The 27,758-nt window shown below is 43.4% G+C and overlaps 1 protein-coding gene across 6 annotated transcripts in view; it reads left to right on the forward strand.

Moving 5' to 3' along the window:
- FRMPD3 (FERM and PDZ domain containing 3) overlaps positions 1-27,758 on the forward strand; it is a 151,901-nt gene that overhangs the window by 70,793 nt on the left and 53,350 nt on the right. Inside the window, exons 2-5 of one of the 6 annotated variants that reach the window (XM_045188493.2) lie at positions 13,190-13,344; positions 16,405-16,507; positions 17,148-17,216; positions 20,959-21,004. The exons of 1 other annotated variant lie outside the window; for it this stretch is intronic. In XM_045188493.2, coding sequence (XP_045044428.1) covers positions 13,197-13,344; positions 16,405-16,507; positions 17,148-17,216; positions 20,959-21,004 — 366 coding nt within the window. In that variant the 5' untranslated portion in view covers positions 13,190-13,196. Of the gene's footprint in view, positions 1-13,189; positions 13,345-16,404; positions 16,508-17,147; positions 17,217-20,958; positions 21,005-27,758 lie in introns of those variants that run through there. 4 more of the 6 variants (XM_024551650.3, XM_053917544.1, XM_053917543.1 and 1 more) reach the window with 4 other exon arrangements.

A 27,758-nucleotide genomic window follows, 5' to 3' on the forward strand; every position in this document is an offset into this window, starting at 1 on the left:
TTAATTAAAAAAGGACATATATACATGACCCATGGACATAGACAACATTGTGGGGATTGCCTGAGGGAGTGGGGGTGGCTGGTTGGAGGGGAGCAAAGGGAAAAATTGGAACAACTGTAATAGCATAAACAATAAAATATAGACTCCGGTCAAGATGAAGGAGGCATAGGTAAACACAGCTCACCTCCTCACACAACCACAGCAAAAATTACAACTAAACTACAAAACAACTATCACCCAGAATCATCAGAAAATTGAGCTGTATGGAAGACAACCAAGGAATTAAAGAAGTCACATTCATACAGATGGGTAGGAGGGGCAAAGACGTGGATATACATAGAGACATGGAGATGTGGAATGGGTGCTTCTCACTCCCACATGTGGTGGATAAAAATCAGGAGGGATACCTCGGGAGTGAGGGATCCCAGACCCACACCAGACCACCCAGCCCAAGGTTCCAGTGCCAGGAAGATAAGTTCCCATAACTTCTGGCTATAAAAACTAGTGGATTTGGAGCAGCAGAAGAAACTGCAGGATTCTCAGGCATCCCCTCTTAAAGGGTCCTCAAAAGACTTAGGACTTACACAGACTCACTCCCTCTGGTCTCCAGCACTAGGGAAGCAGCTGGAAGGACACCAGGGGCATATGGGGAGAAACTGAAGTGTGTGGCATCAGGGCGACTGCTGGGCGACAGCTTCCTCTTGGACAAAACTCCAGAGGCCAGGCAGCAGCATTGTTCTCTATCTGAGTCCTCCCCACACAGAGCCACAGACTGGCAACACCATATCAGGGACTCTATCAGTATGGTTCACACAGGTTGCCCTGTGCTGGCGATTACTTAAGACTCTGCCCCATCCAACTTACTGGTGCACTTTTCTACAATAGGACATGCTACTAAGTCAGGGAGTCAAAGCAGCTCTACCTAATACAAAGAAACAAACTTACAGAGGCTGCCAAAATTAGGAGACAAAGGAATATGGCCCAAATGAAAGAACAGAACAAAACTCCAGAAAAATAACTAAACAAAATGGAGATACGCAATCTATCAAATGCAGAGTCGAAAACAATAGTTTTAGGATGCTCAAGGAACTCATTGGGTTCTTCAACAACATTAAAAAAAAAAAAAACAGGCAGAAATGAAGGTTACACTAAGTGAAATAAAATAAAAAAAATTACAGGGAACCGACTGTAGAGTGGATGAAGTTGAGAATCACATCAATGATCTAGAACATAAGGAAGAAAAAAATGTGCAATCAGAATAGTGAGAAGAAAAATGAATCCAAAAAAACCTAGGATAAGGTAAGGAGCCTCTGGGACAACTTCAAATATACCAACAATTGAATCATAGGGGTGCCAGAAGGAGAAGAGAAAGAGCAAGAAATTGAAAACTTATTTGAAAAAAAAATAATGACAGAAAACTTCCCTAACTTGGTGAAGGAAATAGACATACAAGTCCAGGAAGCACAGAGAGTCCCAAACAAGATGGACACAAAAAGGACTGCAGCAAGAAACATTACAATTAAAATGCCAAACATTAGAGATAAAGAGAGAATCTTAAAAGCAGCAAGAGAAAAGCAGATAGTTACTACAAAGGAGTTCCCATAAGACTCAACTGATCTCTTAACTTTGCAGGCTTGAAGGGACTGGCAAGAAGTATTCAAAGGGATGAAAAGCAAGGACCTACAACCTAGATTACTCTATCCAGCCAAGCTGTCATTTAGAATCAAAGGACAAATAAAATGCTTCCCAGACAAGGTAAGACTAAAGGAGTTCATCATCACCAAGCCATTATTCTATGAAGTGTTAAAGGGACGTAAGAAAAAGAAGAATATCAAGACTATAAACATTAAAATGGCAATAAATCCACAACTATCAACAATTGAATTTAAAAAACAAATAAGCAGATCAGAAACAAAATCATAGATATGGAGATCTTTTGGAGGATTATCAGTTGGGAGGGGGAAAGAGGAGAATCGGGTAAAGGTGAAGGTATTAAGAAGTACAGATTGACAGGTATGGAATAGACAGCAGGATGTTAAGAACAGTATAGGAAATGGAGTAGCCAAAGACCTTACCATATTTTGCTGTGTATAATGTGCACTGTTTTGTCCAAATTTTAGAGGGGGAAGAAAAACTATGTGCATTATACATGGGAATAACGATTACATACCATGAGTATAATCCATGTATGATGCACACAAAAAACATGGGTGTGCATTATATGCAACAAAATGCAGTATATGCATGACCCATGGACATGAACTAATGGGGGAGATTGCCAGACGGAATGGGGGTACTGGGTGGAGGGGGATAAAGGGGATAAAATTGGGACAATTGTAATAGCCTAATCAATCAAATATAATTAAAAAAAAAAACAAAACAAAATAGGTCCTGGCTAGTGTGGCTCAGTGGATTGAGTGCCGGCTTGCAAACCTAAAGGTTGCTGGTTCAATTCCCAGTTAGGGCACATGCCTAGGTTGCAGGCCAGGTCTCCAGTAGGGCCATGCAAAAGTCAACCACACATTGATGTTTCTCTCCCTATCCCTCCCTCCCCCTCTCTCTAAAAATGTAACAAATAAAAAAATAAAGTTAAAAAAATAGAAAATAGGATAAAATAGAAAACAATAACAAGTCTTGGCAAAGTGTAGAGAAACGCTTGTGGTTAAGAATGTAAAATGGGAAGATGGCGGCGAGATAGGTGGGAGCTGAGTCCACTTCCCCTCAGCACCAGTGAAACACCTAGCTAATCTGAGGAACAGAGCGAACAGCCAATGGTATTCCAGCATATATGAAGATCGGAGACCAAAGATACAGGGCATTGAAAGATCTGACGGTAAGAAGAGTGCTTAAGGACAATAAGGTCCCTGGGACCAGTGCGGGGACCAGGGCGGCTGAAGTCCCGGTCCAGGCGCAGGGTCTGCTGCAGGATTCTTGGGAGAGAGCCAGGCTGGGCTGTGTGAGCAGCCAGGTGCTTGTTTGGACCAGGGGGGGCTTGAATAGGAATAATTTCTCAAAAAGGAAAAGAAAATAGAGGTACTCAGCAGCTAGTTAGAGAACACTCCGCAGCAGCAGCCGCCTCTTGCGCCCCTCCCCCCTCAGCTCCTGGACTGTGAAGGCGGGATAAGCAGCCCCAGCTCTCACCTGAAGCCCGGCTGGTGTGCACCCAGATTAGTGGACCGGGGGCCCACAACTGAAACCCCGGCTGGGGGCCGACACCTGAAACCCCGGCTGGGTGCCCACACCTGAAACCTTGGGTGGGTGCGCACCTGGAACAGAGGCTAGCTGCCCCATGCACAGGCCCAAAGCCGTGGACCAGCTGGCCATGCGGCCCCGGCCCAAAGCAGCAGACCAGCCGGCCACGTGACCCAGGCCCAAAGCGGCAGATAGGCTGATCCAGGGTTGGCTGCCTACGAGCGACCACACCTAAAAGCACCAGTTCTGAACAACTACCTAGCCCCTGCGCACAGAGCCCTGCAGGGCCTACTGGCTCTCTAGGACAAAGGCAGAACACCCAGCAGAGGGGAGCTGCAGGGCGAGGGGAGACTGCATTCCCCGGAAAGACTCAACCCAGTAGGGGGCTGAACTACCCCATAGCAGCACTGAGAGCCCCTAGGATCTAAGACAGCAAATAGCAAGAAGGGGGAATGTGAGTTGCCCCTAATTGGTGCAACTCAAGGACAGCACAGCTGGTGAACTAAAGGCCTAGTGGGGAGCAGAAGGACCCTGAGGAACTGGACTGCAGGCTGAACAACAGCGAAGAGTGTGGCTCAGGAAGGGAGAAAAGTGAAACCAATCCTCCCAACCACCCCCTCCGGTTCCACAGACAGGAAACTAGCAGAACTAACCTGACCAGTTTAAAGCCAGCAGAAGACTTTTTTTTTTCCCTCCTTTCCCCCTGAATTCCTTCTTCCTTTCTGTCCTTTTTTATTTTTTTATTCCTTCTTCCTTCCATCTTTTACCTTTTTTATTCCTTCTTCCTGCCTTCTTTTATTTATTCTTTTGTTTATTTTTTATTTTTTATTTTTATTTTTTTTAATTGTTATTTAATTACAGTTGTATGCCTTTTCTCCCCATCCTATTCTTTCGTTTTAATTTTTGTTAAAATTCCCTCTTATCTTGCCTCTGATCTTTCTTTATTCCTTCTTCCTTCCTTCCTTTCCTTTTCTATTCCCTTTTTCCCTCCTCCTCTTCTCCTTTTGTTTCCCCCTTTCTCTTTTTCCCACAGGTGATACAATAAAACCTGGAGTGCTGAAAAGACCAGAGTTAGACCATGTTAGACCCATAAACGTCAGCTCAAGACCAGTGAGCACAGGAGATTAAGGAGACAGCACCACTGAATCCCATTGGCATTCTACCAAAGAAGTTCATACCATAAACCCAGGGAGTCAGAATAGGTCAATTTAAGAAGCAGAGGCTAACAAGAAGAGTCTCACAAACAATGGGAAGACAAAGAAACAATCCCCAAATGAAAGGACAGGAGGAAGCCTCAGAAAGAATGCAAACTGAAAAAGAGGCCAGTCAACTATCAGATACTGAGTTCAAAGCAATGGTCATCAGGAAGCTCACTGAGCTCTCTGAGCTCACAGAGAACTACCAGAAACTACAGGGAAACTACAGTGAACTCACTGCAAACTCTACCAACATGAAAAAGGAAATAGAAACTATCAACAAGGGCCAAGAGGAAATGAAGAATACAATTTCTGAACTGAAGAACACAGTAGAAGGAATCAAAGAATGTAAAATGGTGCACTACTGTAGAAAACCATATAGTGATTTCTCAAAAAATTAAATATAGAAATACTATATGATCCAGCAATTCCACTTGTGGGTATGTATCCAAAAGAAGTGAAAGCAGGTACTCAAACAGATATTTGTACATCCATGTTCACAGCAACATTAGTCACAAGAGCCAAAAGGTAGAAACAACTTAAGTGTCCATTGACAGATGAATAAAATGTTGTACGTATATACAATGCAATATTATTCAAGTTTATAAAGGGAATTCTGACACATGCTACAACATGTATGAACCTTGACAGAGTTACACTAAGTAAAATAAGCAAATCGGAAAAGGCAAATATTGCATGATTCACTTATACAAGGTTCTTAGAATAGTCAAATTGATAGAAACAAAAAAGTAGAATGGTGGTTGCTAGGGACTGGGTGGAGATGGGGTTGAGGAGTTAGTGTTTAATGGGTACAGTTTCAGTTGGGGATGATGAAAAAGTTCTGGTGGTTGGACAACAATGAGAATGTACTTAATGCCATTGGGCTGTATACTTATAACCTGGTTAAAATGGTAAATTTTATGTTATGAATATTTTACCACAATAAAATAAAAATAGTTGGAGTAGAGGAGAAGATCACATGTGGCTAGGAATTAAAGTTCTCAGTCATGTGTGGACTACCCAAGAAGTTGTAGATAACAACTAGAAGGGAGGAGCCCAGAATCACAGAGGTGGGTCGCAGGGATGTTTCTCAAAGGATCGGGATATTTGCAGAACATAAGGAGTAATGGTCTGGAAGAGAGAGGCATGGCAAGCAAGAAAGATACCTACCATACCTAAAGGTCTTGAGATATGAGAGTGAAAAACACAAAATAGCTTCCACTTCAGAGGGCTGATGGAGAAGTGATGTCTTCATGGAATAAATCAGTGCTGCATTGGGAAGGAAAGTGAAGAGCAATTTTAGAGAATAAATTAAGAATATAAGGAAGTTTGCTGTGACTAAGAGTTCCAGAGGGTGCAGTGGAAGAGTTTTAAGGGAAGAGAACGGTGGCATTAGTGCATGAACACACTACTGTGGAAATGAAAGTCTGTGCTCTAAGGGATGACCAGAAAGAAGTGAGTAGACTTGTTTGTAATGGTGACTGAAGTTAACAGGCATTTGAGGCCTCATGGGATGATGAGTCTCCCCTATGAGAGAGTGGACTTACAGGGATGTAGAAAGTCTTTTCTGGGACTGGGGTCTCCAGTATGTGCCCTCGTGTGGAGACTCAGGGAGGCTGCTCTGACAGTCATCACTGGGGTGGCCCTCAGTTCACTTGCAAAACAGCAGTCTGCTGAATCCTCCCACTGAGCCTGCTCATCCCCTGCTAGGCAACTGCTCAGTCCACATGTGCTTGGCAAAAACCATGTAGGAAAATTGGCTCTGGAGGTAGTCAGACCCAGGTTAACATGGTAGTTCCACCACAGTGTATACAGGCGTGTGTCCTGGAGCAATTTACTTAATACTGTCCCAAAAATCTGTTTTCTTATCTATAAAATGACAATAATACCACCTACTCATGGGTTGTTGTGAGGCTAGAGTGAGGCAATATGTGGACAGTACCTAGTGCACAGTGAATCCTCAAGAAAAGGCAACTATTGTTTTCTGCACTGTCCTCTCTTTCAGCATCTTCCTTGCCTTACTTCCAGAAGTTACGAGTACTTAGGTTGTCCTTCTGTTGACCAAACTTTTCAGTAGGGCTAAGTAGCATCCCATTGTCCAGATCTTTCTTTCCTTTCCCCTGATGCAAACTTACTTGTCTTATTTTATGTTTTAAAAACATTTTATTGTATTTTTTCCATTGCCATTTAACCCCTTATATTCCCCTCACACCCCATAATCACCACACCATTACACTTTCCATGTCCATGAATCCTTTTACCTTTTTGCTTGATCCCTCTACCCCCTAACCCTCCCATACAGTCATCCTGCTCTCCATCTATGAGTCTATCTCTACTTTCTTGATAGTTCAGTTTGTTCATTAGATTCCACATATGGGTGAAATCATATGGTATTTGTCTTTCTCTGACTGGCTTATTTCACTTAGCATAATGTTCTTTGAGTGTATCCATGCTGTCACAAGGGGTAAATTTCTTCTTTTTATGGCTGAATAGTATTCCATTGTGTAAATGTCCCATTGTTCTTTTATCCACTCATCTATTGATGGACACTTGGGCTGCTTCCATATTTTGGCTATTGTAAATAACACTTCAATGAGCACAGGGGTGCTTATGTGCTTTTTGAATTAGTGTTTTGGGGTTTTTTTTCAGATAAATTCTCAAAAGTGGGATCACTAGGTAAAAAGGCAGATGCATTTTTAATTTTTTGAGGTATCTCCATACTGCTTTCCATAGTGGTTGCACCAGTCTGCATTCCCACCAAAAGTGCAAAAGGGTTCCCCTTTCTCCACGGCCTCACCAGCACTTGTTGTTTGTTGATTTATTGATAATAGTCATTCTGACAGGTGTGAAGTGACATCTCACTGTTGTTTGCATTTCTCTGATGATTAGTGACATTGAGCATCTTTTCATATATCTATGGGCCATCTGTATGTCCTCTTTGGAGAAGTGTCTATTCAGGTCCTTTGCCCATTTTTTAATTGGATTGTTTGGGGGGGGTTGGTGTTGATTTTTGTAAATTCTTTATAAATTTTGGATATTAACCCCTTATCAGATACATCAGCAAATATGTTCTCCCATTCTGTGGGTTGTCTTTTTATTTTCTTGATGGTATTCTTTGCTGTGTAAAAATTTTTACAGAGCAAAGTTTGATACAGTCCCATTTGTTTATTTTTTTCCTTTGTTTCCTTGCCTTAGGAGATATATCACTAAAAATATTGCTATGAGCAATGTCCAAGATTTTACCGCCTATGTTTTCTTCTAGGATTTTTATGATTTCAGGTCTAATACTTAAGTCTTAAATCCATTTTTGAATTTACTCTTGTGTGTGGTGTAAGAAGGTGGTCTAGTTTCATTTTTCTGCATGTATCTGACCAGTTACCCCAACACCATTTATTGAATAAACTATTTTTAAATAAACTACCTTTAGCCCATTGTATGTGCTTGCTTCCCCTGTTGAATATTCATTGACTATAAAGGTGTGGGTTTATTTCTAGGCTTTCTATTCTGTTCTATTGATCTATGTGTCTTTTTTTATGCCAGTACCATGCTCTTTTGATTACTATGGCCTTATAGTATAGTTTGATATTAGGTAGGATGATTCCTTCAACTCTGTTCTTCTTTTTCAGGATTGCTATTCTTATGTGGCACCTTTTGTGGTTCCATATAAAGTTTTGAAATATTTGTTCTAGTTCTGTGAAATTTGTCATTGGAATCACGATAAAAATTGCGTTGAATCTATAGATTGCTTTGGGTAGCATAAAGATTTTAATGTTAATTATTCCTATCCATGAACATGGTATGTGCCCCCACTTATTTTCATCTTCCTCAGTTTCTCTTTTCAGTGTCTTATAATTTTCTGAGTACAAGTCTTTTACATCCTTCGTTAGATTTATTCCTAGGTATTTTATTCTTTTTGAAGCAATTGTGAATTGGATTGTTTTGTTAATTTCCCTTTCTGTTAGTTCATTATTGGTACATAAAAATGCAACTGTTTTGTGGATATTAATTTTGTATCCTGCTACTTTGCTGAATTCATTTATCAGTTCTACCTGTCTTATTTCATGTCCATTTAGTGGCCTTTGCATTCTCTCCTGGGGTAAATCTGATTCCACCAGTGAGTCCTGTGCATGAATTTATGTGTCCTTTCTCCAGAATAACATTCGTGTTTTAATGAGACCTTCAGTGCCATAACCCAACCTTAATAAAAGCACCACAGTACCCACACCTCATTGTGGCCCTCCCATTTTCTGAGAATAACATTCTTTTAGATCCTTGCTTCTCAAAGTGTGGTCTGTGAACCAGCAGTATGGACACCACCCTGGAATTTGTTAAAATCTCAGACCATACTCCAGACTTATGGCATCAGAATCATTCTAGTTATATCCCCAGGTGATTCATATGCACATTCAAGTTTGAGCAGCACTGCTGGGGTAAGGAGCAGCTAGCCAACATGAGGACTCCTTTATAGGAAGAAGGAGTTGTGTTTAAGTTCCTTATAAGAGGGCTTCAGAGCTCCAGGGATGAGGCTCCCATCCCTTCCACCGGGAGAAGATGGCATCTCCCGGGGTTCCAGTTGCCATGCTGGATCCCTGGAGCTTCCAGGAGAGTCAGGCTCCTGTAATTTGAATAAAAGGGCTAATTGGCCCCACAAGGCTCCAAATCTTGCCAGTTGTGAGGGGAGTGACAAGACTCCCCAAGGAGCCAACCAAATATAAGAGAAAGGAGCTAACGGCTGATGCTGATGCTTGGTAGTCTATGCTGTTTTATTTCTATTCTCCTGCCAAAAAGTGCTAATGAGAGAGCATCAGCTCAAAACCTCTCCTATTCAGTTCACTTGTCCTTTAGCCATGCTCTGCCTAGCAACAGTTGTCAGTGTGAGCTCCAGCAACCTGTCCCTCTTTGGACAGTTTGGGGAAGGGATTAGTTTAGCCCACAGAGGAACTGCAGTCAGGGCATCTACAGGGAGCCAGGTTGGGTCAGGGAAAGAGCTGCCTGGAAAAGAAGGGGACAGAGTGTACTGTGGAGCTGCCTGTTAGAGGCAGAGTTGATGGCGGAAGGGCCTGCACTGTGTGAAGTGGGTAAAGTTTATCTTTAGCTCTCTTTCTCTGCTCCTCTGGCCACCCCAAACAATGCTACTGGTAATATTGCCATGTCTGCATCTGCATGATACATTTAACCTTCCAAAGTGCTTCTGTAGCCATATTTCATTTTATTCTCCCAACAACTCTGAGTGAATAGGATCATATTCAGGTTAATTAGTATGTGGGGTGGCCATCCAGAACTGGTCAGGACAAGGAGTGCTACTAGCCATGGGGTTGGCCCAGCCCTGTAACGGAGACTCAATAGCCAGAGGGTTCAGGTCCCTGAGTGGGTGTAGGCAGGGGTGCCAGGGTTGTGGGCCCTGTCTGAGAGATTTGGCTCCAGCTGGGCTGCTAATGTGGTTCAATTCCCTGGGTCACTTCTTCTTTACCTACCTTGGGGGCTGGGATTGAGGAGTAGTCACCTAGCCTATTTGTCAGGACAGTTAGAGACTGTGAGGGAATAATGGATGCAAAAACACCTTTTCTCAGATGTGGCAATAAGTGTAAAAATGAAAAGAACTACATGGCTATTAAGTGTTGTTATCATTAGGCAAAAGAAAATGTCTACGCCTTTACCCGGGTCACTGACTACAGGGGATAAACCTGGCTAGCGCAGGGTTAGGGGGATACCTCTGAGGGCCTTAGGTAGTAAGGGGACAGAGAGAAGGCATTGTGTGCTTGTGACAAACAAGAAAAGAAAATAGCAGGGCCTAGAAACAATGCTGGGTGGGGTGGAGGGACCATAAGTTTTGGCTACTTCATAATTTTGTTCAGGGTTGCCTTGTTTGAAGGGACCAGAAACCAAACATCTTTTGAACTCATACTGTTTATTTTTCCCAGGAGAGAAGTCATGTGACCTATGGACAGTTGATCTCCTGTTATCCATCATTTTTGCCTTCAGTGTCACTCCCAAGTCTCCAGGCACTTAGCAAATTTCAAAGGAACTGAGCTGTAGGCACAGAAAGATGCGAACCCCAGGAGGGAAGGGACAATTTCCATTTGCATTTTTAAATGGCCTTCTGGTCTGTCAGTGAGGGTGTTTCTTCTCCTACCACAGATGCCTGGGAAGGCCCAGACCGTGTGAGGAAAGGGCTGCTTGCAGGATCTGGGGAGGACCTATTTAGGGACAGTTTGTCCAACTCAGTTAGGGACAACTCCAGGATGATGTGCTCCACTCACACCTAGAGACATGTCTGCCGTGTCTGTGGGAAAATAGCTCAGTCCCATGTGGGAAAATGGGGGCCACCCATGCACAGAACAGGCTTCATGTCTCTCTTGCCATCACTGCTCTTTCCTGGTCATTTTAGCACAATGCTTGCCTGTTCCATGGATCCCTCTCCAGTTACTACACCCCCTTCTCTGAATACACAATTTGGACCTTAATGCTGGACTTTGTGTACTATTCTCATTATACCACTCTAATCCTTTTGTTCAGTGTATACTTGTCTCTTTTCCCCCTACTAGACTGGAAGCCCTTTGATGGCTGAGATCTGTAACTTCTCTTCCCCTAGAGTTCTGATTATCTGAGTAGGCATTCGATAAATACTTGTTGATGGATTAGCATGAGTCAAAACAGTAAAGCAGAACACTTATGTCACAAAAGGCTCTTAGCTTGTTGGTTCCTCTGGCTCCAGGAGTGTCTGTTTTCATCAATATTGATGGTACCTGAAGGCCCAATGAAGACTGAAGTGTCCCCAGTTTCGATAAAAGAAAAAGGCAGCAAACTGAGTCTGCAGGGGCCAGGGGACCCTGAGCTCAGGACACTCTGTACTGAGTGCTTCCACATGTGTCTGGATTTTCCTTGCTGGTGTCCCTGCTCCCTGTGTCACAGGCTGCACAGCCCAACAGGCTCTCATCCTACAGCCTGCCCTGGCTGATGCCTGTGTCAGAAATGAGCTGGTGTCGTCTGAAGAAGAGACCCTTTTCATGCCAAAAAGATCAGATGACAAGAGGCAAAGGGCTCATTTCAGAAGCAACCCTGGGGGGTGAGGCAAAAAAAAACAAAAAAACAAAAAAACAAAAAAAAACAGCAGCTGCAGGAAAATGTTCTCTGGCTCCCTTCAAGGCCAAGTTCCTGCTTGCCACCTGGAGCAGAAACAAGAGAGGTGCCAGCCTGAAGCCACCTTTGCTGAACCCCTTTCCTGGGAGGGTGCCTATCCAGGACACCAGCCAGCCAGGGGCCAGTTTCTGAATTTACTTTCATTAGGCTTGACCTCATCCCAGCAGCCCCTTTTGGCTCCTCAAAGGGTAACAGGCCCCAAGACAACTTGCATGCAGCTAGAGTTGATGTGGCTGGATTCAAATTAGCCTTAGTCTGTCTTCATTCTTGAGTTCTTTTCTGAGAGCGACAAGCCCAGGACTTTGAATTTCTCTTTTATACAATTACTTTCTCCCCCCCCCCATAAATAGTCCTAAAGTTCCTCTCTAATTACTGAATATATGTCCTGATAAATGACCTAATTGTTTGAAACCATTTGTTAGTGAGGTATTTGGTATTCTTAGCTAGTAAATAATTATTCTCATAGTGTGAGAACCTCCCACTCCTTTCACAAGCCTTATACTAGTTTGATTAATTAGCTCCTGGCCCTCTGTGTTGTTCAGAAGGGCTCTGCCTGGAATCCTAGTTTTTGAGGATACACATACTGAGGCTAGAGAATTCAACCCATTTATTAGGCCAGAAAGCCAGACAGTAGAGTGGTACCAAGTCAGGGAAGTCAGGCACTGGGTTTCTTGGCTCTGGTCCCCTCTCTTCCACTTCCACCTACCCTGTCCTACCCATTGGCCATTCATTCGCCTCTTTACCTCCTTCCCTGCTGCTGTCACTGAGTGCCCTCACCCCTCAGGGCTTTTCATTCTAATACTTAGCTCAGAGCCATACTTCCCAGCAGTATGCCTCACCCTGGCCCTTGCTATGGAACCTTTATAAAGCCCTTGTGTAATTCCTAACCTTCAATATCTTAAGTTGTGGGCATCCAAGAGCCATCTGTAATCCATCCCAGGTACTAGGGCAGTGATATTTCTTCTCCCAGCTCATCTGGAGTTCAGTTCTGCTGGCAGCCATGGGGCACAGCTCCCCTTCTTGCCCACAGAGGCCATTTTCCAGTTATTCCATTTACTGAAATTAGTTGGCATTATGTACAATTGTGTAAGGCAGCGGTCCTCACTGTTAGCCCATTTGTTTATATATGCAGTCTAAATATTTTATTGTTATATATCACCCAAGGGACATTGAAGTTTAAAATCGCTCAAGGACTTTATGAAGGTGCTCCACATTCTAAAGTGACTTCACAGTCCTTCCCAACATACTTGCTTGTTTTGTAGTCCCTTCCCTCAAAGTTTTGGTTTCTCTTAGGGAGGTAATAGCCAATTCAATGGGTAGTACCAATTAACCTTCAGAACAATACACTCCCATTTAGGCTCCTTTTAGAGTCCCAATATCTTGAGGAAAGGACTGACTAATGTCAGGCTCTTGCACCAGTGTCCTCTCTTAACTCTGGCTCTGTAGACAGGAGACAAGTGGCTTCTCCTTTCTAGACTCCTCTTTCTTCAATCTGAAATAAGAGGCAGTTTTTGCCTCTGCTGGTTCCAAAGGATGCAGGAAGTTAAGTGTGTGAACTCCCAGGTGCCATGGCTGGCATCCTAATTGGTGTCCCTCGCATCTGCTTCTGAGGTTTAGTTGCCTTTGCATCTTGTTTTGCTCCCATGTTCCCCTTCCCTTAGTCATGTGATGCAGGAAGAGAGTGCAAATGATATGGAATGTGAGCAGCTGCCAGCAGAGACGCTGCGACAAGTGACCATTCACCGAGACCCTATATATGGCTTTGGCTTCGTGGCCGACAGTGAGAGGCCTGTGGTGGTGCGATCTGTGAGGCCAGGTAGGTGTCCCTCAGGTATCCCCCTGGCCCTGGCTCCTATCCTCCAACACCCACACATCTTCCCAAAGAGAAGAGCTCCTGAGTACATTGTGTTTCCAAAGAATTCATGAAGAGTGGGTAAAGACTTGCCAGCCAATCACTGTGTGAGGGAGCTGGTCTTTTAAGACTGATTGACATAAGCCTTTGAGGCTGTGTGGTGCTCTGTGCAGAGGCTACAGTTGATAGTTTAGTAGTGTCTGGATCTTAATGAAGCTTCCCATTTGCCTAGAAACTTCATAGAAGAGCCATACTGCATTGGATGAAATTTTTAATTTCAATTCAACAAGTATTTATAGATTGCCTACTCTAAGACCACCAAGGTTGTAGGGAAGTACATGATATAGTTCCTGTCCCCAAGAATCTAACCATCCAACTGCAGAGACTGGTATACACTCATGAACTAGGTCAGCCACTGAAGACTGGAATCAGGATTCAGACCATAGGTGAGAGAGGAGAAGAGAATGAAATCTCTGAATGCCATAGTGGCAATAACAGTAGCTACCATTGATTAAGCACCTACTGTATGCTTTACATAATCTCATTTAATCCTCACAGACAAGCCTGCAAGGTAAATAATATCATTGTCATTTTATAAATGAGGAAACTGAAGCAGAGAGGAAGAGAAATGACTTGTCCAGGGTCACTCAGCTAGAAAGAAACAGGCAGAATTTGTAACTGAGCCTGACTGATATGCTGCTGGGGAAGCAGGGCTTCAGTGGGGCCATCTGAGATGAAATAAGCAAAAGCCCCACCTGAACAGTGAAATATGCCATCATGAATGAAATAGGAAAGGGCCTAAGCACTGTTTTGTTCCAAATCTGCTAGGCATTGACAGAAAGGACAGGCAGAAAGCAGCTTTATTCCTGACTTGCTGGGCCTGAGGATTTAGATGTTTACAACAGTTTCTCGCTTAGTCAAGAGGAGAAGCCAGAGTACAAACCTTTCTAGCAGAAATTTGACAAATTTTGCAATCCTCAAAGGAAAAGAAATAGATTTTGTGAGCTCTCTCTTGAATTAGAGGGCCTAGAGAAAACATATCAATTCAGTATACAGGAGTTTGTGGCTGACCCAAGACTGCCAAGTCAGTCATGCAGTTTGGCAAAAGGTTTTTGGTTTCTGAGTCTCTGATCAGAAGTCAAATTAGTCCTGGGTAAGAAGAACCAGATAAGACTTAGTTAACAGACCACCAGGAGGCTTTTCTTTCACTTCAAAGGAGACAGAATTCACAGGGCCAAAGGAAGCTTTGAGCTTCAAGTGATATAATGAGGAAGAAGAGTTGGAAGAGTAGAGAGAAGAAAAGCCACAAGAAAGGGCCACAGAAAGCCATGGGACAGGTAGGCCAGTCTAATGTAGACTTGGGCTGATTCACAGAGCTGTTTATGCCCCAGGTGGCCCCCATATGCACACGACTTCTTTGGTTCTATATTTGAGACCTTAAGAAAGGACAAGATGTATCCTATAGAGAAACGAGTATGGTTGAACATGCCAACAAACCATTCTGTGAAAGCAGCAGAAGATGGATGCTACCTACCACTGCCATCAGAGAGTTGAGTTTCATAGTACCTTTTCTACTAAAGGGAAGGAAGGGAGAAAGGGAGGGTATATATAAAGTGGCCTCCACTTAAAAGATTGACATTTATGGCAGAGGTAGATAAAAGGAATGAAATGAGTTGAAGAAACTGTCTCTCAGAAGATATAATAACTAACATTTATCAAATTCTTACCGACATCAATCAACTGTTTTAAGTGCTATACATTCATCATCTCATTTATCCTCCCAACATTCTTATGATGTGTAGGTCTAGGTATTTTCCCATCTTCCAGATAAGGAAAGAGAGTCAGAGAGATTAAATGTGTTGCCCAAGGCCACACAACTAATGAATGACAGTTGGGATTAGAGTCCAGGTCTGGCTGGCTGCAAAGCGTGGACTCTTCACAGATATGCTTTCTGCTCCTGAAGTCTCTGTGCTGTTGAGAGACTTGGCTGAGGGGGTTGAGGGCCATTGCCATTGAAATGGTTAACCCTTCTGGCTGAGCTGGCATAGCCACCCTCAGAATACAGGCCCCATGCTCCAAAGCCATTGAGCTACATGCTCAAGTGACATAGTTGCTTGTGTTTTGTTCATGTTTTTGGAGTTTGCATAGGACACTTCTTTGTAGAGAGAGGAAACACTTGGGATCTGGCCCTTTAAAGTGGACACAAACAAGAGTTTAGGCTGGTTTGAGATTGGAACATGTCATTAAACATTTCTTTTGGGTTTGAGTGAGGCTGGGTCTCATTTCTCATTCTCCCTGAAACTCTGAAAAGCTTTTCTACAAGAATATCTTTGCTAAACACCAAGGGCAGCACTGCCTATACCACTTGACCCCCACCCTTTACCTCAACCAAGAAGATAATGTCCCTCAAACATATCTGCTTTCTTAACCTTAACAGTAAAAATGGAATGAGAGAAAGCAATTTCCAACTCCTCATGATTTCAGGTCTTTGCCTTCCCCTCTCATTTATTGGAGAAGAGCATTCCTCAGAGTTGAAAGAAAATAAACCCTTTGGGTTTTTTAGTCAATTCCCCTGTCTCCAGGCAAGTGAATGCCTAAATATTTCAGAGCAGCGAGTATGAATAGTGCTCAAGTAAGAAGATTCTTCTCGTCATCTGTACCACCTCCAGCAGACTGAAAGTCATTCCTTAAGCCTGAGCTTGGTGAAATGGAAGCCTGTGTTCTCTTTAGAATCCAGCCAGGACAACACTCATTTGCCTCATCTGAGGCCTTTGCTACCACACCACTCCCATCCAAAGGAGGTCCACTTCATTCTCTTTCTTTAGTCCCCTGTCCTCCATCTTCCACAGGCAGCAGTGGCACAGAGCTCAGACATCGCCCCCACCACCAGCACCACTCAGCCTGCACCATCTCCTGCAGGCTTCAGCACCCATTTCAGCTTCCTCAGACACTAGGGATTCCCTCAGAACTGAGCTTTCCCAGCAGTGGCCCCAAGCCCTCATGCCTTTCTCCTCTCCTCTGCAGGAGGCCCCGCTGAGGACAAGCTCCTGGCTGGTGACCAGATTGTGGCTATTAATGAGGAGGACGTGAGTGAAGCCCCCAGGGAGAGATTCATAGAACTCATCAGGTAACAGCTGCTTTCTGGATCTTGGCAGGAGCTGAATACTCTCCCTTTCCCTGTCCCACCAGTGGCATAGGACTACCATGGTCCTCCCAGGCACTGAAAGAGGAGCCCTTTCAGGAACAGCAACCCTAGCCAGGGCTCCTGTCTACCTAGGACTTCAGGGTTCAGCCCTTCTGGGACTCTAGGGGCCCTCATATGCTCTGGTTTAGCCTTCTCCAGTGATGTGAGCAGACACAAAGAACAGCCTCCTGCCAGAGTTCACCTCACACCTTCTACCTCACTACTAACCTCACCCAAACCCCTTGGTTTTCAACTTACTGTGCAGTGGGACAAACCAAGTGACCAATGAGTTCCAAACATGGCATTAAAAGAACACTCTGAGCCCTGGCTGGTGTAGCTCAGTGGATTGAGTGTGGGCCTGTTAACCAAAGGGTCAACGGTTTGATTCCCAGTCAGGGCTGGGGGCCAGGTCCCCAGTAGGGGGCACGTGAGAGGCAACCACACATTGATGTAATTAGTCAAAGGTGGGGCCCACGCATATGTATAAAAAGAAATTTTAAAAAGTATACTCTGAGATAAGCACAGTGTAAACAAGACATTGTTTTTCACCTCTCCACCCCTCCCTCCCCCCAAAAAAAACAAGGAGAAGAAAATCGAAATCCCTGGCCAGTGGTTTGAGGATGGGAACCTGCCATTGTGGATTTTACTCATGGTATGTGTGACCCCTTCGTGACCTCCACATGGGGGCAGGTGAGAGAGAAAAAAGAATATCAGGGGACTACAAATACCTGTATGAGGGAGTAATCACATTGAATTTTTCCCTTCCTTACTCCATTCACATCACATACCACATACTCCATGCACACCACACACATTCATACACATACCATGCTACCACATAGTGCACACACACACCATTCACACTATATACCATGCACACACACACCACATACCATGCCTTCACATTGCACTCACACAACACATGCACAACACATGCCATACACACACCCTATCACAACACACACTCACACACACCATGCACACCACATACACGAGGTCTGTCCTGAAGGTATCCAGCCATGTAATGTGAAAAATAGAAACATTTATAGAAGAACAGACAAGGTACAAGAAACATTGCACATAGGACAATGAAGCCTTACTCCCCTTCAAAGTAGGCATCTTTGGACCTCACACAGTTCTCCCAATTGCCATCAGCTAGCTGCCCTGTCATATTTTCCTGAATGTCATCGATGGTCTAAAATCTCTTCCCTTTCCTTCTTTTTAAAAAGATTTTACTTACTTATTTTAGAAAGGGGAAGGGAGGGAGAATGAGAGGGAGAGAAACATCGATGTGTGGTTGCCTCTCATGCGCCCCCTACCAGGGACCTGGCCTGCAACCCAGGCATGGGCCCTAAGCTGGGAATTGAACTGGCGATCCTTTGATTTGCAGGCCTGCACTCAATCCACTGAGTCACACCAGCTAGGACTTGAAATCTCTTCCCTTTCAAAGGTGATTTTAGTTTTGGGGAAAGTCAGAAGTCACAGGGCACCACATCTGGGCTGTAGTGGGGCTGAGTCATCTGGGTGATTTGATGTTTCACTAAAAACCTCTGCACAAGACATGATGCATGAGTGGGCGCGTTGTCATGATGAAGCTGCCAATCACCAGTCACCTATAGCTGTGGCCTTCTGATTTCATCCGAATAGTTTCTAATAGTTTCTGCAGAGGAATGTTTGTGCTTAATGCAAAATTTGATGCAGATTCATTGCTTCACTTGCTCAGTCATTTTGCATGCAACAGCCACACAGTACACATGCTCACTCAATGGCATCTACCACCCTACTGAAAAATATAGTGCAGTCATCATTGTTCACACATATGCATTCCAGTCCACTCTCCTTGGCTGCCAGGTTACATTGATGTTGCACAAACCATTCTTGTTATATTATTAATGGCTGGACTTTTTCCAGACAGACCTTGTATGCTCACATATACACCATGCACACCACATACCCCCCACACCACTTACCATCTACCTTATACCATGCACACAACACACATACACTGTGCACCCACATCCACCCCACACATACACCACAGATTCATGCTATGCCACCGCAAACCACTCACACCATGCACAATACACACCACACACACCTTACACATACTCATAACATGCCACCACATACCACACACCATGTGCTACACACATGCTTATATCTACCTGTGCCGCATGCTTACATACACATGCATACATCATACACAATCCACTATCTCACACTCCCACCACATGCACACACACATACCACCCACATATACCCTTGCATAGACTTGTTAGGGAATGAGAGGACAGGGCTGAATGTTTTTAATTCTATGGGCTAACCTTAGTTTGGGGGACCTGGCTATCTCTCCCCAAATGCACCCATGTGCTGTCCCTCTCACTCTCTTTCTCTCCCTTATGTAGTCTGTTCCATCTCTGCCTCCATCTCTTTCAACCCTTCTTAGTTCAGAGTGTTTTTATCCCACTCATCTTTCTTGCCCTCCCAAAGCCCACCTGACCCTGAGCCCCTACCTCACCTTCAAAGGCAGACTTAGTGCTCTGAGTATGCAGCAGCACCCTTTCACTAGCTCTGAAAGGATTCGGAATGTTCCCTCTTGAAGTCTAGAGCAGGCCTTTCTTGAAATGCCCCCCTTCCAGCTCAATATATTGGAGTGTGTCTGGTCCCTAATGACATTTAGTTTGTCTCTTCTCTAAGTTCAGTTGTCCATTGTATTCCACACTTCTCCCTGTATCACCACACCAGTATGAAGTGAGTTCTTTAACCTAATTGGGGCATGTTGGGATTCTTTCAACCCAACCTCTCAGAAGTCTTTGCTTTGCTTCCAGTGAATATCTTTATACCCTAGAACAAGGTAGCCCAATTTTGTGAGGAAGTCCAGAGTTCCTCGGGGTCAAAATGGAGCTTGGTCATTTGATATCCTTAGGGACTAGTGGATCATTCATTAATTCATTAATTCATTCATTAAATATTTATTATTGAGTGTCTACTGTGCACCAGACACTGTTCTAAGGCACTGAATGTACAGTAGTGAATAAGACAGACAAAATCCATGTGCATTAGAGTTTACATTCTAGTGGAATGAAATACACTATCAGCAATAAACATGGTAAATAATTATACAGTATACTAGAAGCTGATGAGTGTTATTGAAGACTAGAACATGGATCAGAATAGAGGATCAGGAGTGCTGAGCACAGGAGTATAGGATGCAACTTTAAATAGCATGGCCAGTGTTGGCCTCATTGAGTAGGTGACATGTGAAGAAAGTCTTGAAAGAGGTGAGCATGTTGGAGAAAGAAAGAGCCAGGGCCAAGTCCCTAAGGCAGGAGTGTGTCTGGCATATTTGGGGAACAGGAGAGAACCCAATGTGTGGAATGGAGTAAGGAAGGGGAAGAGTTGTAGACACTATAAGGACTTTGGCTTTTTTCTACTTGAAATAGGGAGATGTGTCAGGGGCTGGAGCAAATAAGTCACATAACTATGTTCCTGCTCTCTATAAGAGACAGATTGTTCTGTGGTGTTTTCCCTGGAACACAACTCCTTTTTCCTGGGAACATCCCAGACCCTGGTACTTATTCATCCTGGAACTTCGCCTCACTGAATATGCATAATGATCCAGTCTTTAAGGAGAGGGCTTGGCTTTTCTTGAATCACCAGAATCAAGGGCATTTTCACTCTCCTTCTGGAATACCTTTATTCCCAGAAACATTTGAAAAAGGCCATCAGTGCATTCCTGGGAGAAAATGTTCATACCTCACAGCCTGTTTGATCATTGGCATAATTCATGTTGGAAGAGTTTCAACTTCTTCATTCTTTTGAATACTTGCTATCAGGAGAGTCTTGGCTTCCATCTGTGGCTCCCTGGCTTGCATTTCTTGATCCTTCAATTGAAATGAATCTCTTGAGTATGAGTCATGGTGACCAAATGACCTCCTTTGGGTTTTTCCTTTGAGTGTCCCCTCTTGCTTAAATACCAAATTGCCAATAATCATAGTACATGGTTCCCGAGACTGATTGTGTGCCCTTTGAGTTTCATAATTCAGGCCTTTAGTTTTTCTTGAGAATTTTCTAGTCTGCAGATAAAATTGCTCCTAAGGTTTGGAGATTTCTACAAAGAGAATATGAGAAGGAATATTAAAAATCCTGAAAAATGACAACCTCAGGGATAATGATAACACCATTTCAGATGCCTGTGTGAACTTATATGGATGGTGTATGTCAGCTGCCACAAATGATGGGAGGCAAGGCAGCCATGCAGATACTCAGATTGCCCTCTGTCCTAATCCATATACCTGAATGCAGACTAGGGGGAAATTCTGGTGTTGCTTCTTGTGCTAGATGAGTACCTAGTGCATGATACACTACTCTCCTGTTCCCTCTTCTCTCTTTAGGAGCACTAAGGAATTCATCGTTCTTACAGTTCTGCACACTCATCAGGTGAGTGAGCTTCTTTGCTATCCACCACTCCTCCTGAAATGAGAGGACTCCGTATTGGAAAATGATAGTGACGAGAGAGAAGGTGGGAGAAGAGACTAGGACCAACATTTTGTAAGCCAAGGAATTAGGACTAAACTTAAAACATACCTTCTTAACATCTTGTCTACTCTCATGTCCAAGGTTTGAGAATTTTAAAGGGCTATCCACTGCTCTATGCCCTCTGCTTTATCCCACTTAAGCTGCCCACCACCACCACAGTTCCAGAAGTACTTTCCAGAGATATTTTCTATCTCTTTTTTGCTGTGCCCCATCAAAATTTATCTGTCCAGTGTTTAACTCCCATAAAGTCCTTGAAGACAGTGGGTGCAAATCTTATTCATTCATTCATACAGGTATTTACTAAATGGCCTGCAATGTATGAGACGCACCACTGTGTGTGGGAAATTTAACATACAGTTTCTGTGGAGGTACAGTTCAACAAACAGGTTGAGCTTTGTCTTGGTTCAATCACTAATTGGCTGTGTGATCAATTAAAAGGTCAGTTTCCTTTTCTGAATCTGTTTCTTCATCTGTAAATTGAGAGTTTAGACTAGAACAGTGTTTCCCCAATTTGCCTGATCATGTAGTCAGCAGGATTACTTATTAAAAGTGAAAATCCCCAGGCTCCTCTCCTTAAGACTTGGATTCACAAGGTCCAGTGCCCATTGCTAGGTTATATCCTTAGAGTAATTTTAACTCAAATGCATAACTTCAGGTATAAACATTCCATGTGCAAAACTCAGAAGTCACATCTGTTGGGGGCGAGGACCATGAAAGCAAGGGAGGCTTCACAGAGGAGGACACCTGTTCCTTACACCTCCAGTCTGGTTGTCCCTTCCCAATGTCTACAACAGTCCCCTACACCCCAGCACTGAGGTTTCGCTCCCGTCTTATAGCTACAGGAGAAGTCACATCTGTTGGGGGTGAGGAGCATGAAAGCAGGGGAGGCTTCATAGAGGAGGATGCACCTGAGCTAGACCTTGAAGAATGGAGCAGGATTTCCCAGGCAAAGATAGAGGGAAAGATTTTCCAGAGAGAGATGACATTTCGTGCAAAGCCAGGGACAGTGCACAGATGCAAACCAGGCTGCTTATCACAGGCCAAGTTTTCATTTCTCTGGGACACATGCCCAAAAGTACTATTGTTCAGTCACAGAGTATATTAAATGAATAGTTTATCAAAGAAACTACCATACCATTTTCCAAAGTGGCTGTGACATGTTACATTCCTGTGAAATACTATATTTATATGTATTTATTGTAAATATCCCTCATTTGAATGTCAGCTCCATGAGGGTAGAGACTGTTTTGTTCACTGCTGTGTCCCCAGTGTCTGGAATAGCACCTGACACAGAGTTGGCACCTGATAAATATTTGTTGAAGGACTGAAGGAAACCCAACTACCAGCCATCACAGCAACCTAAACTAAAGTGTCCAAACTTAGCTGTGGAATGAAGAGGCAAACACTCCCCCTATCTCTGTCTCAACTGTCATCCCAGTGCCATCACCCTTTGCCCCCAATTCTGATGCCCCCACTGTCCTATTCCATGGCCTCCTTGCTGTTTCCCTTCTCTTCCTTGTACATTTCTTAGTTCTTGCTGCCCTGCAGACTTCTGTCCTTGTATTAGTCCATATCTCTTCTAATGGATGGCTGTTTCCTTTAAGACTTGGCATATGACTCATGTCTTCTAAACACCTGCTCCTGACTAACCTCAGTGAGAATTTCTAATTCATTCATTCATCAAACCTTTACTGAATGCCTACTGTTCAAGGTGTTCTTCCAGACTGAAAATATAGCAGTGCACGGGACAGACATGGAATTTAACCTCAGAGAGCTTAAATTCTAGTTCTTGGCCTTGTGATCTCTAAACTCTTTGAGCATAGATGTGGGAGAACACATACACACAGGGGTGATAATCAAAACAATTAGCGGCCTGTACAGTAGGGGCCATCCAATCAGAATGTAAGCCAGCCATAGGCACTGGAGTAGAGCCTTGAAGGCCCCCTAACTGTGCCAGGTGTTAACCCTTTAGTTGATCATTTGTAAAGAGGTCCCAGCAGAGAGGCCAGGTAGCACTCAGGAAGCTTAGACCAGTGGCTACTTACCAATTAGTGTGAAAGAATCCCTCAGTATTTTACAACAGGTATGGCCATACCAGTGCATCCTGACTGAATGTCAACCTTGCATACATATACAGTTGATCCTCATTATCCAGATTCCATGTTTTCAAATTCACCTATTTCCTAAAATGTATTTGTAACCACAAAATTACCATATTTTGCCATGTGTAATGCACATTTTTTTGCCCAAACTTTTGAGGGAAAAATAAGGGCATCCATTACACATGGGTAGCAGTAAACCATGGGTGCACATCATACACAGCAAAATACAGTACTACTCACAATGCTTTACTGGTCATTTGCAGACATGTGCAGACCATGAAAAAATTGAGTCTCTTAATGCACACATTCCCAGCTGAGGTCAAACAAGGCAACACTCTGTCTTCTTGTTTCAGCAGTCATACAGAGGTGTTCCAGAGGTTGGAGGTGGTAGGGGGCAGTGCAATGTACTGCAAGAAACTCTGGCTATGGTAACAGTTGCATGGGGTTTGAATCCTAACTCTCACCCCTTTAGTGGGGTGGCATTAGGAGAATCACTTAACATTTCAGAACCTCATTTTCTCCTGGTAAAATAAAGGAAATAGAATCTACAGGATGAGTTGTTTTTAGAATTTAAGATTGCAATATATATAAGATACACACACATACACTTTTCCCCTAGTGATAACTGTTCAATATTTATTAGTTCAGTTTTTGAAGTGACATAGACCATAACCACCATGAAGAACAAAAATCAACAGAGAGAATCTCCTCTCTAAAGCTATAGTGAAAGCTTACTGAATACCGCCAGCATATATTCAGTATTATAGCCCCTGTATCACAGAACACATTAATAGTACTATGTCTAAAGTAGGTACTTGGCATCTCATGGGTACGTGGAGACTGCTGCCTCTTACCAAACCCTTGTTATGTTCAAGCTTACCACTTCTTCCAGAAGACAGTCTCCCAATAGGTCCCGAATGTGACCCAGTGATTTATTTTTAATTAAGATCCACAAGTAAATCTGATGCTCAGTAGAATTTAGGAAACATTGGACCAGAAAATGTCTAAGGCTCCTGGAAGCTCACTCCTATATTCTATGGTTGATAATGGTCTAATATAGTGGTTCTCAACCCTGGCTATGCAATGGAACCCCCCAAGAAGCTCTTACTAATATTAATACTTGGGCTCTAGCCCTGACCAAGTGAATTAGAAGCCCTGGGAATGGAGCCCTGGTATTGGACTTTTGAAAAGGCTCCCCAAATGATTCTGATATGTAGCCAAGGTACATATTATGAACTACTTGTCAAACATGTAGTCTCTTTCAGATGGCATTTTCTTTTTACCAGAGGGACTCATACCATGGCAGACCATTTGGGGATATATTGAGCAGTCACAGGGGTCCTTTCCCAGGGCCCCTCAAATCATTCTGCATAGATAGGCACTTATTAAGCTTGTATGTATTTAAGGGTGTTTCTTAATCTTTGAGTGACCAACTGTTCCCCATAATTGATTGAATATGTATTAATTTGGTACTATTAGACCTTGGCACATAGTATGTCCTCATAAATATTTTTAAATTGATTAAGTACTGGGTTATCATGTAGAATGGCCCTGGTAAAGCAAGCAGAAAGTCCCTTCAGATGGTTCTGAAAACTTAGCCTTTACTCAAAGAGCTACTCTCTGCTTAGAGCCACCTGGCAAAAAAAAAAAAAAAAAAACAAACCACCAAAATAATAGGAACCACTGCACAAGAATTGTTTTCCCACAGAGCTTCTTGGAATGTAGTGCTTGGAAGATGGTAGGTACTCAAACAGTATTTGCCAAATTGATTAAGTAATTCATTATTAACCTTAGCAATCAGCTATCCTTTTTTCTGTGCTTGGTGCTAGGGGGAGACATAGTAACGTAAAATGTCATCTATTCTACAACCTGGTGGGGGAGGTGAGCCCCATCATCATGTGGATTAACAAGGAGTACTATAGGAAACCCATGGAGGGGAATGGAGGAGTTGGGGAAGGATTCAGGATCAATGTAGAATTTGAGCTGGGCTTTAGAGATGTCATTTAGCTGAGCAAAAGGGACACTGGAGGCCATGGGAGTCAAGGATGGTGAAGAGAGAGTATGAGGTGGGCACAGAAGAGCTCAGTGTGTCCAGGGAGCTGTGAGCACAACCACCTGACTAGGCAATAGATGGGGATCATGTGTCTTGTGGGGGACCTTGGAGGCTAGAGAGGGGACATGTTCACCTCTAGGCAGTTCCAAGTCAAGGAAGGAAGACCACCTGGGTCCTTTATTAGTGGACCCATGACACCAGGATGGCTCTTTATTATCTCAGGCTCCCATAGGGCTTGCTATGGGAATTGCTTATAAGTAGGCTCAGGTGTGAAAGACAGTGAGCCAGCAGAAAGGAGAATCAGGAGGCTGTCAAACATTCAGGAACCTGAGCTTCATCCTCTTAAAATTCTTTCATAGTTATCAAAGTAGGGCTCTATCATGCACTAATATGCTTGGCCATATACTCAATTTTGGTCAATATATAAGTGAACACAACCCCAAAATCGGTACTAATAGAGCCACCAAATTTTAAAATGACCAAAGAATCACCAGCTGCTGAAATCAGTTCCATGGGAGAGACAGGCTCTCTCCTGTATTGCTTATTCTACCCAGCTGCTGGCTTCATAATTTTTTCAAGGGGCTTGCAGTGGCCCAGTAGCCCTTTAGCAATTCTAGTCCCATGTTTCAACCAAAAATTCATTTTAGCCAGAAAGGGCACCTGTTGCAAAATGAGGACGGAAAGCTGCTTTCCAGCTGCTTGAAGGAAAAATGGGTCAGTGAAGAGCTCAGCTGTCTCATCTTTAAGATACTCAATTAATCTATGCTTAATGGGTTAGGACATTTTCAACAACATAAATTCCTGGTCCCTATCCCCTCAGAGATTCTGACTTTTTAAGTCTGGTGTAGGCTTAGGACTCTGTATTTTAACAAGCATTCCCTAATGATTCTTGTCATCAGGAAAGTGCATGATGAAACAGTGCGTGACTGTATGCTAATGAGTTAGTACAGGGGTCAGCAAACTTTTTCTGTAAAGGGCCACATTATTTTAAACTTTTTTAGGCCATACAAGATAGCCCAAAAGCAGCCATTGGCAATATATAAATGAAGGGCATGGTTGTGTTCCAATAAAGCTTATTTATTAAAAATAACAGGTGGTATGCAGGATTTGGCCCACACATGCCCATAGTCTGCTGGCCCCTGAATTGTGTTCATTACTCCTTCCTCATACCACATTTGTCATTTGACCAGGGTCTTCCCAATCCTCAATATTTTAATTCAAATGAATGACCTCAGTATTAATAACTTTAGGCTCCATAGCTGAGCTTTGAACATGCTTTGAGACAGGGTAACCTTTGAGAGCCCCTTGTATCCACACAGCAAGGCAGGTGTCACTGTGTCAAAGCATAGGGCTAGGTGTGACTCCATGACATGTAGCAAAGAACAACTGGCAATGAGGGAGTCACCAGCAGCCATTGAGGCTGAATAGTGAGAATAGGATGGAGTCTTAGAGACCAACAGGGCAAGGGTCAGTGAGGAATGGGGCACAAACAAGCTGAAAATAGCTCTATAACAGTCACCAAAAATGATTATAATCCCTGAAAATATTGGCAATTCCACTTACTCCTCCATGATTTTGTTCCCATATATGTGAATCTTTTGTTTCTAGTGGTATCTCTAGGATAGGATCTAATCTTGGACTTCTTTTGATAAGTACAGCAAGGAGGCCATCCCTTCCATACAGGTAAATACATGAAAGGATACCAGTTGGGGTTCTTCATACATTTGAATCTATTCAATAGGACCAAGGTAGAACTATAACCAGTGGATGAAAGATCAGGAATGAACTTTCAGCTCTGGCCTGCTTTGGGGAACAAATCACTAATCCAAGACTCAGGAAATCTGGGTTCTAGTTTCAACTCCACTATGAAATTATTTTGATAACTCTGAGTAAACCATATCCTCTTCCTAAGCCTCCATTTCCTGTGTAGAAATGAAGGGTGGACACAATTTCCCATTCAGTTCTCTAGAGATGCCTCTTTCCACACTGCACACGAAGGCATCCCATGATGATCACAGAGAAAGGGTATCTGTCAGGTAGCACCAAGATTTTCCTTGCCTCATGTCTGTGGTGCCCATGGAGTCAAACAGAGCTGCCTGAACATAGATACAGATCTCTCTCTCTCTCTTGCCCCTTCTTTGTGCACCTGCTATAGCCTGCATGATTGGAGCACTAAGATGTGTAACACACAAAGGCATTTCCCAACTGCCATGAACAATCAGTACTGTCATCTCTGCAATGATCTCCAGCCCTGCATTTCATTGTAGTATATCATCTGCAGCCAACAAATTGACCCTGTATCTCAGGATAAGATCTTCAAGGTTCCTTAGTTCAGTGGTTTCCTACCTCAGCTACATTTTGAAATCATCGGAAGCTTAAAAAATACCAATACCTGGGATCCATCCCCAGGAATTCAGTGTAATTGGTTTGGAGCAGGACTTGGGCATCGAATTTTAAAAGCTCCTTCAGTGTTTCTGCCATGCAGCTAGTACTGAGATCC

This window comes from Desmodus rotundus, chromosome X (assembly GCF_022682495.2).
Source record: "Desmodus rotundus isolate HL8 chromosome X, HLdesRot8A.1, whole genome shotgun sequence".
NCBI classification, from domain to species: Eukaryota; Metazoa; Chordata; class Mammalia; order Chiroptera; family Phyllostomidae; genus Desmodus; species Desmodus rotundus.